General features: G+C 58.1%; 1 protein-coding gene across 17 annotated transcripts; it reads left to right on the forward strand.

Annotated features, from left to right (window-relative positions):
* The first annotated feature begins 119 nt into the window (after positions 1-119).
* USP19 (ubiquitin specific peptidase 19) lies at positions 120-11,659 on the forward strand. Of its 17 annotated transcripts, none has more exons than XM_068556953.1 (27): positions 120-291; positions 1,807-2,069; positions 2,333-2,371; positions 2,543-2,671; positions 2,758-2,891; positions 2,965-3,267; positions 3,384-3,606; positions 3,731-3,887; positions 4,002-4,073; positions 4,189-4,304; positions 4,407-4,627; positions 4,710-4,905; positions 4,984-5,117; positions 5,227-5,385; positions 5,470-5,580; positions 6,067-6,177; positions 6,262-6,363; positions 7,130-7,270; positions 7,366-7,484; positions 7,703-7,840; positions 7,953-8,266; positions 8,372-8,482; positions 8,571-8,787; positions 8,871-9,023; positions 9,125-9,285; positions 9,367-9,545; positions 10,556-11,196. In XM_068556953.1, exons 2-27 carry the CDS (start codon positions 1,943-1,945, stop codon positions 10,781-10,783), a joined length of 4,095 nt encoding a protein of 1,364 aa, XP_068413054.1. In that variant the 5' UTR covers positions 120-291; positions 1,807-1,942; the 3' UTR covers positions 10,784-11,196. The 17 variants fall into 17 exon arrangements, with proteins under 17 accessions (XP_068413054.1, XP_068413061.1, XP_068413059.1 ...); XM_068556960.1 differs by having other exon boundaries at positions 4,413-4,627; XM_068556958.1 differs by having other exon boundaries at positions 2,968-3,267.
* The last annotated feature ends 1,306 nt before the right edge of the window (positions 11,660-12,965 follow it).

Below are 12,965 nucleotides of genomic sequence, written 5' to 3' on the forward strand. Positions count from 1 at the left end.
GAACCTAGAAGCTGCCACCAGCAGGGCTCCACCGAGGTCAAGGCACCATAGCCCCGCCTCCTCCGTTCGGCCCGCCCCGGACCTGCTCCCAACGGAAGTGCGTCACCAGCTCTGCGTTCAGGCACCCGCGGCCGTAACTGGAAGTGGAAACAAAACAAGCAGCTGAGGCGGTGGTGGCGGCGCCGGGACGGGGGAGGGGCGCGCCGGAACCGGAACCGACCTGACGCCGGAACCGGAACCGAGAGCGGGTTGCCAGGGCCCGAAGAGGGCTGGCTGAAGCGGCCTCGCTCGGTGAGTGGGGCTGGCTGCTGCTCGCCTGTCTCGCCGGAGCGGGGAGGCCGAGACGCGGGCCTGGGGCGACCTGTTCAAGGTCACGGGCCGTACCAGTGTCCACCCCTCGAGCCCTGCGGCGTGCCGGGCCCACTGATGCAGGCGGGGCCGTTACACTAAAGCCTGTGGCCGGCCTGCCGTCTCGGAGAGGGCTGGCGGCGAGCGAGGGCGGCTTCCTGGAGGAGGTGGTGGCGGGCCCAGGGTTCGGAGGCTGGAGCTGGGTCGCAGCCCGGCCGGGGCGCTGGTCTGTGGTCAGTAACCCCGCGCGGCCGTATTAGGCCACCTTGGGTCTCTAGGCAGCCCCTTTCCCTCCTCAACGTCCCAGGAGGAGAGGGTAGGGACGCGACCTTCAGCTGGGGCCTGGCAGCAAAGAGGCGGCAGATGTCCACCCCTCGATTCTGGACCTGTCGTCACTGAAGATCCAGCGCACCAGTCCCACATCTGACCCGTAGAAGAATCCCCCCGTCCCCCGCCAAACCTCCGCTCCCCACACCCACACAGTCACACTCTGGGGAACACAGACTAGTCACTATCTGTCCTACTACTGTCTCAGGCCATGCTTGAGGCTGCCAGGGGTCCTGGATCCATGGTTCGTTCATCCCCACCCTTATCTCAGTTTTGAGAACTTTATTTTGGATGGAGAAACAGCCCAGAATCCACTGGTGGGTCTGTGAGAAACTGGCTAAGAGCTGATGAGGGGGTGGACATGGGAAGGAAGGGGATAATGTCTGTTTCAGTCTCAGACTGCATGCCCACCCTGAGGCAGAGATGCTGCTGAAAGGGAAATGTGACATCTGAATACCCTTTTCACCTTAGCTTTTGCAGGCCCCTCTTTGCATAGGAGAGCAGCTGGAGAGAGGAATCTTTCCAGATGTAAGAAAGCAAAAACAAAAACAAAAACCAAGCAGTGCACAGAAGCAGGTTCAGAGGAAGGTGGGAACTGGCAGGTGGCAGGTGGGGCTCCTTAACCTCAAGATGATGCCTGGGCAGTGGTAGCACCTGGGCTGGGCCTGTTTTCAGCCACAGAGCCTGGTCCTCCTGCTGTTTAATTGTCTGTCTCCTCCTTTCCTGCCTTCCTCCTACTTCTCGGGTGGTGACTAAGCAGCCAGTGAGAGTGAAGGAAAAGTGAGCACCCTGCTCAGAGCGCCAGCCCTGTGGGCTGGAGCTATGGCTCCTCTCCAGATTGGAGGAGCCTGGTCCCAGGCCGTGGCTGCCTTGAACTGACACCTCCTCAGTGAGGCTTCTCTCTTTGTGTGTCTGTATGGCAGGCATCTAGGAGGCTCAGCCAGAAGTGGTTGCCTCTACTTGCATTATTTATTTCCCCTTAGGAATAGTCTGAGAGTATCCAGGGCTACGTCAGGTAGTAGAGAGAGATTGCTCCGTAGGCTTAGGAGTGTCCCAGGTTGCTGAGCCCTGGGTCTAACCAAGGAGCAAATTTTGGGCCTTGGTAGTAATCACTTGTCCCCTTCTCGTTAGGCTGTCAGTTCCTTGCTGGAGAATTTGTCCACAAAGAGTTGCCAAGATAGCTGGGCCAGGAAGAAAGCGCCGTAGCCCTGACCCAGACACCGTTGCCGACCCCGGGGCACTCTGGCTGTCACCCAAGCGGCTCAAGATGTCTGGCGGGGCCAGCACCACAGGCCCAAGGAGAGGGCCGCCAGGACTGGAGGAGGCCACCAGTAAGAAGAAGCAGAAGGATCGAGCAAACCAGGAGAGCAAGGATGGAGATCCTAGGAGAGGTGGTAGTGGCATTCCTGGAGTGCTTGTGGCCTTCCCCTCCTCCCTTCCTGTTGAGCATACAGATTGGGGATTGGGGGATGACTTTTTTGCTGTTCTTTCCATCCTGGTCTGATGCTGAGAGAAGGATCAATGGCAGGCTGGGTAGAGCCTCAGCTTTGAAGTTGGGGTACTTGGCTGAAGTCCTAAAGATGGTGTTTGGTGGGATGTTAGAGTCTTGGAGGCTGCCTGTCCATCATCCTTTCCCTGTTCTTTCCTTTGTTGTCAGGGTCAGCATTCACTCCTCGGGAGGAGCCGACCAAAGATGGTGAGTAATGAATAAGCCTTTTGGATGATAGAGTGCTAGGGGAGAGGAGGGGGCACTGGGCATATAGCCCTTATCTAGAGCAGTTGCATTAGGGCTGGGTGTCTGGTACCTGCTTACGCCCATCAAAATTTCATGGAGACCCTCACAATCTTTTTGACACTCCCTCTGTAGAGTTGTTGCTCGATTGGAGGCAGAGTGCTGATGAGGTGATTGTCAAGCTGCGTGTGGGAGCTGGTCCCCTGCGGCTGGAGGAGGTAGATGCTGCTTTCACAGACACAGACTGTGTGGTGCGGCTTCCAGGTATGTCCATCTGCTTTGAGCCCAGCAGTATACTTGAATCCTTTGATATCCCCTACCCTAGCTCACTCCTCCCACTCTGTTGCCAGGTGGTCGGCAGTGGGGTGGTGTTTTCTATGCTGAGATAGAAAGTTCTTGCACCAAAGTGCAGGCTCGCAAAGGTGGCCTCCTGCAGCTGTCACTGCCCAAGAAGGTGCCTCTGCTCACGTGGCCCTCTCTCCTGGTAAGTTCCAGAGCAGAGTAGGGTAGGGATACTCAGTGTAGTTAACAGGGCCTGACTGCTGTATCTTTGGCAGAAGAAACCTCTAGGGACCCAGGAGTTGGTGCCAGGGTTGCGGTGCCAGGAGAATGGGCAGGAGCCGTCTCCTGTTGCCCTGGAGCCAGGCCCTGAGCCCCGCCGGGCTAAGCAGGAGGCCCGGAACCAGAAGCGGGCCCAGGGCCGTGGTGAGGTAGGCGCAGGGGCTGGCCCTGGGGCCCAGGCAGGGCCCAGCGCCAAGAGGGCTGTGCATCTCCACAGAGGGCCGGAGGGGGAAGGGTCCAGAGATGGCCCTGGACCCCGAGGTGAGGCCCCCCAGTTCCTGGCTGAGCCGGCCACCCAGGTGAGAGTGGGGTGCCTGCTTGGGAGTTGGGAGGTGAGGGGGAAGGGTGTGGACTGCAGTGGGGGGCCTCCTGCCAGACCCAGGGCTGATCCTGCCCATAATCTCGCCATGAACAGGCTGAGGCTGAGGAACAGCTCCGTGTACCACCACTGAACCCCCAGACCTGCCTCCTGGGCTCAGAGGAGAATCTAGCACTTTTGACAGGAAAGAAGGCAGTAGCCCCCAGGAATGACCCAGTGTCCCCAGTCATGGCTCGGAGCAGAGACCCTGAGAAAGATGATCGTTCCAAAGAGGAGATGGCAGTGGCAGCAGATGCTGCAGCCTTGGTGGATGGTAAAGGTGGGGCTGGGGGTGGGCAGGCAGAGCTCTAGGTTGGGTTGCAAGGTTGGTGGGTGGGTAGGAAGTAGAGTAGGAACAGGCTGGAACCTGTCCTGGGTGGTGCTGAGATGTGGTCTCAACGTAGAGCCCGAGTCCATGGTGAACCTGGCATTTGTCAAGAATGACTCGTATGAGAAGGGGCCGGACTCAGTGGTGGTGCACGTGTACGTGAAGGAAATCTGCAGGGACACATCTCGAGTGCTTTTCCGCGAGCAGGACTTCACGCTTATCTTCCAGACCAGGTGGGTGGGTGGGCAGACACACAGGGCAGACAGTGTGCTTCAGGCAGGACATTGCATCTCATGTTCTTTCTCCTGCCTCTTCTCCTGGCTTCTGCCCCTGCTCTGCCTCTGCAGGGACGGAAACTTCCTGAGACTGCACCCGGGCTGTGGGCCCCACGCCATCTTCCGTTGGCAGGTGAAGCTCAGGTGGGTGGTGTCCGGCCCCGCCACTGTGCCTGTCCCACCCCGGGCTCCATCCCCCTGACCCATCTAGCCCTGCATCCCTTCCACCTAAGTTTCTGAGTTTAGCCTCTTCCTGCAGGAACCTGATCGAGCCAGAGCAGTGCACCTTCTGCTTCACGGCCTCTCGTATCGACATCTGCCTCCGTAAGCGGCAGAGTCAGCGCTGGGGGGGCCTGGAGGCCCCAGCTGCACGAGGTCTGCACACGAGCTCCCTTCATTGCCCAGTCCTCACGACCCAGAACCCCACCCCGTGCCACATGCTGCTAACCACCAGCCCCACCATTCCCCCTTTTTAAGGTGCAGTGGGTGGTGCAAAGGTAGCCGTGCCGACAGGTCCAACCCCTCTGGATTCAACCCCACCGGGAGGTACCCCCCACCCCCTGACAGGCCAGGAGGAAGCCCGGGCTGTGGAGAAGGAGAAACCCAAGGCTCGATCTGAGGACACAGGCCTAGATGGTGTGGTAGCCCGCACCCCCATGGAGCATGCAGCCCCAAAGCCAGAGCCACACCTGGCATCGGTGAGAATCCTGGGTGGGGAGGGCCAAGGATGAAGGCTGGAGAGCCCAGGGCTGCTCTCTCATGCCGCTCTTACTCCCACAGCCCAAGCCCACATGTATGGTGCCTCCAATGCCCCACAGCCCGGTGAGTGGAGACAGCGTGGAGGAAGAGGAGGAGGAAGAGAAGAAGGTGTGTCTGCCGGGCTTCACTGGCCTTGTCAATCTAGGCAACACCTGTTTCATGAACAGCGTCATTCAGTCTCTATCCAATACTCGGGAGCTGCGGGACTTCTTCCACGGTGAGAACGGGGGCTTGGAGCCCCGGGGATGGGGGATATCTTCCTCTGCTCACACCTCTACTTGGTTGCTGTCCCTAGACCGCTCCTTTGAGGCCGAGATCAACTACAACAACCCACTGGGGACTGGTGGGCGTCTGGCCATCGGCTTTGCTGTGCTGCTCCGGGCGCTGTGGAAGGGAACCCATCATGCCTTCCAGCCCTCCAAGTTGAAGGTGATCTGTGGCCACTCCTACCCTTGGCTGGAGAGGGTGGGAAGGGCCAGCCAGCTGGGTGCATGGTAGGTGCTGGGGCTCCATGCTCACATCTTCCTCCTGCTTCCAGGCCATTGTGGCGAGCAAGGCCAGCCAGTTCACAGGCTACGCACAGCACGATGCCCAGGAGTTCATGGCTTTCCTGCTGGATGGGCTGCACGAGGACTTGAACCGTATTCAGAATAAGCCCTACACGGAGACCGTGGACTCAGATGGGCGACCTGATGAGGTCAGAGTTGGGGGCGGAGGTGGGCATGTCTCATGCACGTCCCAGTCCCCAGGTCTCTTCTGTTCTCACCACTCTGCTCTTCAGGTGGTAGCTGAGGAAGCCTGGCAGCGGCACAAGATGAGGAATGACTCTTTCATCGTGGACCTATTCCAGGGCCAGTACAAGTCGAAGCTGGTGTGCCCCGTGTGCGCAAAGGTGTGACGGACTCTCCTAGAAAGACACCCCCAGCTTATCCTATCTAGCCTGGTCAGAATGGGGTCAGAGGCATGTGCATCTTTAGGTGTTGCAGGGCAACATTTGGGCAAAGAAGGTGAGGGGGAGGCCTTAGGCCCTGTGTGGGCTGCAGAGGTCAGGCTTGGTAGGCTTCCTGACTGAGGTAAAAGTGATGTTTGGGTGATGTAAGGTGGGGTGGGGATGGGTAAGATTGGAAAGGCACAAGGTGTGCAAGTGAGGGGCAGATGGTTAAAGTGGCTTGGCTGAGGAAGGCCTCAACTACCAGAAACAGGGATTGTTCTCTCCTAATGGTTCTCCTGGTGCATCTAGTGTTGTCAAGCCTGAGAATTTGCTGGTTGGCTGTGAGACCCTGAGAGCCATCCAAGGGCGTGGATTGGGCTCTCAGGGCACAAGCATCCTGCCCCCCACTCCCTCTGTGGCCACCCAGTGGCAACTGTACATTTGCAGGTCTCCATCACTTTTGACCCGTTCCTGTACCTGCCGGTGCCTTTGCCACAGAAGCAAAAGGTTCTCCCTATCTTCTATTTTGCCCGGGAGCCCCACAGCAAGCCCGTCAAGGTGAGGAGTCAGCCCGTATTGCTGGGCTCTCGCAGAGACCCTGGCCTACCTCCCACCATGGACCCTGTACTCTTGTCACCACAGTTTCTGGTGAGCATCAGCAAGGAGAACTCCAGTGCAAGTGAAGTGTTGGACTCCCTGTCTCAGAGTGTCCACGTGAAGCCTGAAAACCTGCGTCTGGCTGAGGTGTGTCTGTCTTTCCAAGGCTCTTAACGCGCATGGACACGTGTCTGTGTTTGCAGCGCGCAGATACGTGTGTACGATCATTAGCATCTGTACGTGTACACACAAACGTGCATGTGACTGCACAGAGACAGGTGGGGTGCTATTGGTTGAGGCATGGTTGAAACCAGGCATTTGGGCTATGTAACTGAGGTGTCCTCAGTTCCCAGCCATCATCTGGATTTATTCCCCCTTTTGTTGTTGGCCCCCAGCTGCTCTTCCTTCTTCAGACAAGGAGCTTGAGCTGCAGGACTAGCCATCCACCAGCTATAGACGTTCTCCATCCATTCTGCTTCTCCCTCCTGTTTTCCCAGATCTGTGTGCCGGTTTTCCCCAAAGGTTCCTAGCCTGCTGCCTGGTAGTGTCCTTTACCTCATGGGGGTAGAGGTAGGGAGATGCCTCCTTGAATGTGGCCCCTCCATAGTAACCATGGCGCAGTCTCAACAGGGCCCACTGGTTGACAGCAGGGTAGAGGCCCTTGGTGTGGAGAGCTGGTATGGTTGATACCTGCCCCAATCCTGGTCTTTTCATGCTCTGTGATGCACCAGGCTCCTTATTCCATTGGGCACTGAGGCTGGGGCCAGCAGAGGCATATACTTCTTTTGGGCCACAATCCCCAACCCTGCCCCCATTGACCCAAGATCAAGGTCAGGTCTTCTTCTTGTGCTTTGGGGCAGGGCCAGGGAAAGGGCTTGTCCTCACATAGGATCTGTGTGTCCTCTGTCCCCAGGTGATTAAGAATCGCTTCCACCGTGTGTTTTCGCCCTCCCACTCACTGGACACTGTGTCACCTTCCGACACGCTCCTCTGCTTTGAGCTGCTATCCCCAGAGTTGGCTAAGGAGCGGGTGGTGGTGCTAGAGGTGCAGCAGGTGAGTGGGGGCCAACCTGATGGCACAGGGCCCTGATGGGGGAGGGGGGCGTTCCTGCCTGGCCTGGCCTCACTGAGGCAGACGACCCACCCTAGCGCCCCCAGGTGCCCAGCATCCCCATCTCCAAGTGTGCAGCCTGCCAGCGGAAGCAGCAGTCAGAGGATGAGAAGCTGAAGCGCTGTACCCGTTGCTACCGCGTGGGCTACTGCAACCAGTGAGGACTCCCGTGGTCTCCCCCCGTCCCTCCTCTCCACCTTCCACTTGCTGCCCTACCTCTTCTCCACATAAAGGCACATATATTTTAAGCCCTCTACCTGCCACCCCACTCTACCAGACCCTGGGGGAGGCAGGGCTGGCATACCCAGTTCCTTGGTCTAGCCCTAGTGTAGAGGTGGGGCTAAGGCCCTAGTCTTACCTCCTCTTTCTCTCCAGGCTCTGTCAGAAAACCCATTGGCCTGACCATAAGGGCCTCTGCCGCCCTGAGAACATTGGCTACCCCTTCCTGGTCAGTGTACCTGCCTCACGCCTCACTTATGCCCGTCTTGCTCAGCTGCTAGAGGGCTATGCCCGGTAAGTGCCCAGTGTTTGGATTAAGGTGGGGTAGGTGGGGGGTGGGGGTGGAGTGCAGAGGTGCCGGACACGTTGGTCTGGATTCTTACTTGCTTTTGCTGCCTGTTACCAGGTACTCTGTGAGTGTGTTCCAGCCACCCTTCCAGCCTGGCCGCATGGCCTTGGAGTCCCAGGGCCCTGGCTGTGCCACACTGCTGTCCACTAGCTCCCTGGAGGCTGGGGACAATGACAGGGACCCTGTTCAGCCACCGGAGCTCCAGTTGGTGACCCCTGTGGCTGAGGGGGACACAGGGGTCCCCCGGGACTGGGCATCCCCTGATCGGGGCCCTGTGCCCAGCACCAGTGGAGTTTCTTCTGAGATGCTGGCCAGTGGGCCCATTGAAGTTGGCTCCTTGCCTGCTGGTGAGAGGGTGTCCCGGCCTGAAGGTAAAAGTCTGGTGAAAGGCTCTGGAGCTGGGGTAGGGGAGGTTGGGGGAAGCTTGTTTAGGCTCTGGTAGACAGGAAAGCTCTGATTATCATGTTCTTTCACAGCTGCTGTGCCTGGGTACCAACACCCAAGTGAAGCCATGAATTCCCACACACCCCAGTTCTTTATCTATAGAATTGATGCATCCAACCGAGAGCAGCGGCTAGAGGACAAAGGTGTCTGAGGCCGTGGGAGGGACCCCTGGCATGGGTTGGGCTGGCTGCTCTCCACAGCTGCATGATTCCCTTCCCTGCCCGTTTCCAGGAGACACCCCATTAGAGCTGGGTGATGACTGCAGCCTGGCTCTAGTCTGGCGGAACAACGAGCGCCTGCAGGAGTTTGTGTTGGTAGCCTCCAAGGAGCTGGAATATGCTGAGGATCCAGGCTCTGCTGGTGAGGCTGCCCGTGCTGGCCACTTCACTCTGGACCAGTGTCTGAACCTCTTCACGCGGCCTGAGGTGCTGGCACCTGAGGAGGCTTGGTGAGGACAGGGCAGCAGGCAGGTAGTGGGGAAGAGTGGAGTGGAAGTCTGTTGGTCTTGACTCCGCCTCTGTCCCCTGTCAGGTACTGCCCGCAGTGCAAACAACACCGCGAGGCCTCCAAGCAGCTGTTGCTGTGGCGCCTGCCGAATGTGCTCATCGTGCAGCTCAAGCGCTTCTCCTTTCGCAGTTTCATCTGGCGTGACAAGATCAATGACTTGGTGGAGTTCCCTGTTCGGTGAGCAGTGGGCCCTTGTGACTGTAGTTAGGGCATGGGGGCCAAGGTCGGCATCCAGGGCACCTGTTGACTGTCTCACCTCTCTCTGGCTGGTACCACAGGAACCTGGACCTGAGCAAGTTCTGTATCGGTCAGAAAGAGGAGCAGCTGCCCAGCTATGACCTGTATGCTGTCATCAACCACTATGGAGGCATGATCGGTGGCCACTACACTGCCTGTGCGCGCCTGCCCAACGATCGCAGCAGCCAGCGCAGCGACGTGGGTGAGGGCACACGCAGCCAGCAGGATAGATGGTAGGGGTGTTGGTGCAGGGTATGTTCACACTCTTCCCACCTTGCTATAGGCTGGCGCTTGTTTGATGACAGCACGGTGACAACAGTAGACGAGAGCCAGGTCGTGACGCGTTATGCCTATGTACTCTTCTACCGCCGGCGGAACTCTCCTGTGGAGAGGCCCCCCCGGGCAGGTCACTCTGAACACCACCCAGACCTAGGCCCTGCAGCTGAGTCTGCTGCCAGCCAGGTGAGGCACGGGGAGGCTGCTCAGGCTAGTGGGGCCCAACTCACAGATGGGCGGGGGTAGGGCACAGCTTCCTCTCCTACAGCCCTAGGCCCCTGGAACCTTGGGATTTTTAAGAGTCACAGACAGGGTTCCTTTACATCAAAGCCTTAGCCAGAGCGATTCCCAGGCTGCAGGGACACTTACAGAGGTACACACAGAGCAACACGCTGCCATTGGTGTGTGCATAGGCTACGGGCCAAGTAGCTGCTCCAGATTTCACTGGGTACAGTGGTGTGAACAGACTGTACCTAACATCTCCCAACTTTCCCTCTGCACACTTCCCACATGCTAGCCCACAGACCCTCACTTGTGATCGTCCCTGTGTTCTGATGTGCACTCAGGACAGGGCCTATCCAGCAGGCCATGGCCTAGTGTGGCCGTCACCCTCTCTGAGGTGAGCTTTTGTCCCCACTGTGCCTTCGGGATCTTCTGTCTCTCTTACTGACATGGGATGCCATAGGCCTGGTTGGTGGGCACATCCGCAGCTCTTTTCTGGACTGGTCTTGCTGTCCTCTCCTCCCTTGAGCCCTCTATGTTCAGACTCAGACAGTGATCAGGATCTGGATGTAGGTGGGAGGGAGCCAGGAGATGACTCTGGGGTTGGCAGCTCTGTCCTCCATGAGCCAGTCTCCTCTGTGGGAAGCCTGGGCTAAAAAACTGACCAGCTAGCCCTCACCCCCACCCCCACCCCCACCCCACCCCCGTGGGGAAGTTGCATGTCGATTGGGGAGCTTCTTGAGGCCAAAATGCTATCAAGATTCGCCCACTGTGGTGCTCTCCATCTAGACAACCCTGCAAATGGCCCACTTGGCTCCTGCCTGCCCACCTCTCTCCCGCTTGACCTGGGATGTAGGGGGTTAGCGCCGGTTACCTTGGGCGGGACTGTCATGGCCAGGGGTCTTGGGGACACTGGGTCCCCCTATCCCCTCACCCCCGCCCTGGGTGCTGATGGCCGTTTCCGCACACCGTAGGCTTCCCGGATTTGGCAGGAGCTGGAGGCCGAGGAGGAGCCGGTACCCGAGGGGCCTGCGCCCCTGGGTCCCTGGGGGCCCCAGGATTGGGTGGGCCCCCCGCCACGTGGCCCTACCACACCAGACGAGGGCTGTCTCCGATACTTTGTTCTGGGCACCGTGGCAGCTTTGGTGGCCCTCGTGCTCAACGTGTTCTATTCTCTGGTATCCCAGAGTCCCTGGAGATGAGCTCACCTGCAGGCAGCTGCTGTGAGCTGGCCTACCTACCTGCCCACCAGGCCATGCCTGCCTCTGTGGTGGGGACCAGCTCTGGGCTTGGGCCTCAGTGTGTGCATCTGAGGGGAGAGGGTGGGGACTGTGGCTCCTGCAGGGGCAGAGCATCCTAGGGTGGGTATCCCGTCCAGCTGTCTGTCCGTTTGTCCTACTGCTCCTACCCTTGGCCTGGGGCTTAGCCCTGCCCAAGCAGCTTCCTGTATTTAAAGTGTTAATAAAGCGAGACTGTTCAGGCCGATCTCGTCTCTCTGTCTCAATGCCGCTGCTGTCTGCGCCTGCCTTGGGGCCCTCCCTTGGGTGCCAGGGCTCCAAGCCAGCACCCCCGGGATGCCAGGCGGCATACTGGGCAGCCCCCAACCCCTGTCCTCATATTCTGTTGCAGGGACTAGGCCCTGGCCAGGCCCCCGAGGCGGCCCCCACGCGGACAGCCCCTGAACGCTTCGCCCCCCCTGTGGACCGCCCAGCCCCCACCTACAGCAACATGGAGGAGGTCGATTAGCAGGTCCCTGGCTGGTGGGGGGACTGGGTTTGGGGGATTCCCCCACAGAGGGCCAGCTCTTTGACGCTTCTCCTTCTCTAACCTAGAGAACACTGGCTTCGTCAATGGGGAGTTGGGGGGGTATAATTTGAGGGTGGAAACCTCACTGGTTGGGACCTCTTGTCAACTTGACCCCCCAGCCAGTGGGCCTTGGCTTCTCCTGCCATGCCCAGTGCTGCGTGATTTGATTCTCAGTTGTACCTTCAACTCTTTCTGACTCGCATTATAAACATTATAATTTTATTCTAAAAATTGTAATTTTTTTTTTTTTTTTTGCATTTTGGAAGTGATTGCTGCTGTTTAAATATATTTTAAAAATAAATGACAAATAAGCAGACTTAGTCACTGTGATACACCAGGTGCTGTGACTACCTCCCCTTCCCAACATCTGTGTGTGTGTATGTGTGTGTGTGTGTGTGTGTGTGTCAGTGTGTGTGTGTCAGTGTGTTAAAGACCCTGGAAGTGCTCTGGTCTGAGGAGAGATGATGAGGTTCCAGTTCAGGCCCTTTGGGTCGTGAAGCCCCCACTGCCATCAGCTCTTTGGGGCCTGACCCCTGCCCTTTGATCCCACTGGTTCTGGGTCCCACATGGAGGCAGCTATGGTTGGTAACATTGTTGGTACCTCACACCCAAGGGGTGGAATGTACCCAATGAAGCTCCAGAAGCTGACAGCATGGGGTAAAAGGTGCAGGCATTGGAGCAGCCTGGGGCTGACAACCAAACAGCAGGTCAGGAAGGACTTTTTGGGGAATAGGAAGTACTTGGGGGTGGAGAGAAGTCTCTTTTCTCCTTTTCTCTTCTCAGGTCTTTCTTTGCTGTAGTTTGAAAACCATCCGGATCCCTTGGGAGAACAGAGCAGGAAAAAACTGCTGTGGGAAAGGAGACCCTGCTCCAAAAGGACAGGCAGAGAGGACCAGAGCTAATCTTAGCTGGCTTCCTGTCGGAGGGAGGGTGTGGGGTCCTGCCAGGCCATTTCTTCCCTTGATTCCCTGAAACTTTGGCTTCTGGCAACTGCCCCAGGCTGTTTACCCACAGTGGGTTTGCAGGCTTGTCCCAGCAGGCTTGCCTTGTGTACACATACCGCAAGGGCAAGTCTTGTGAGAAGCCTCCGTGCCTCTCTTCATGGATAACGCTGCCTCTTCTCTTCAACTGCTTGGGGTTAGGATTGGGCATCTCCAGCTGGGGGGAGATGGGGAGCAAAGGTACTCCTGAGGCAGGTGTTCAGGTAAGCCAGAAAGAGTGTAAGGCAGGCAGGGGTGGGGCAGGATTCTGGCAGGTCCATCTTGCCCCCAAGCCTGAGGGGTCAGTATTACAAAAAGCTCAGCCTGTGGGCCCTGCTAGTACTCCTTGGCTGGAGTTAGGGAGTTACGGGTGGTGGAGAGCAGAAGGAGCTCCTGGAGAGAGCTAGCCTTGTGACCAGTGTCGGTTTTTTCTATTGGGACAACAGCACAAGGGCCATGTGGGGTTGCTGGCCATGGAGAGGGGCCTGGACTGCTGGCTGTGAGGCCCTGCAGTAATGGTGGAATTGCCAAGCTGGGTGTTGGTGCTGGCACACTGCTGGAGGGGCTGCTAGGCATGGGCTGCAACAGGATTGTGCTG

This window comes from Eschrichtius robustus, chromosome 12 (assembly GCF_028021215.1).
Source record: "Eschrichtius robustus isolate mEscRob2 chromosome 12, mEscRob2.pri, whole genome shotgun sequence".
In the NCBI taxonomy this organism is placed as follows: domain Eukaryota; kingdom Metazoa; phylum Chordata; class Mammalia; order Artiodactyla; family Eschrichtiidae; genus Eschrichtius; species Eschrichtius robustus.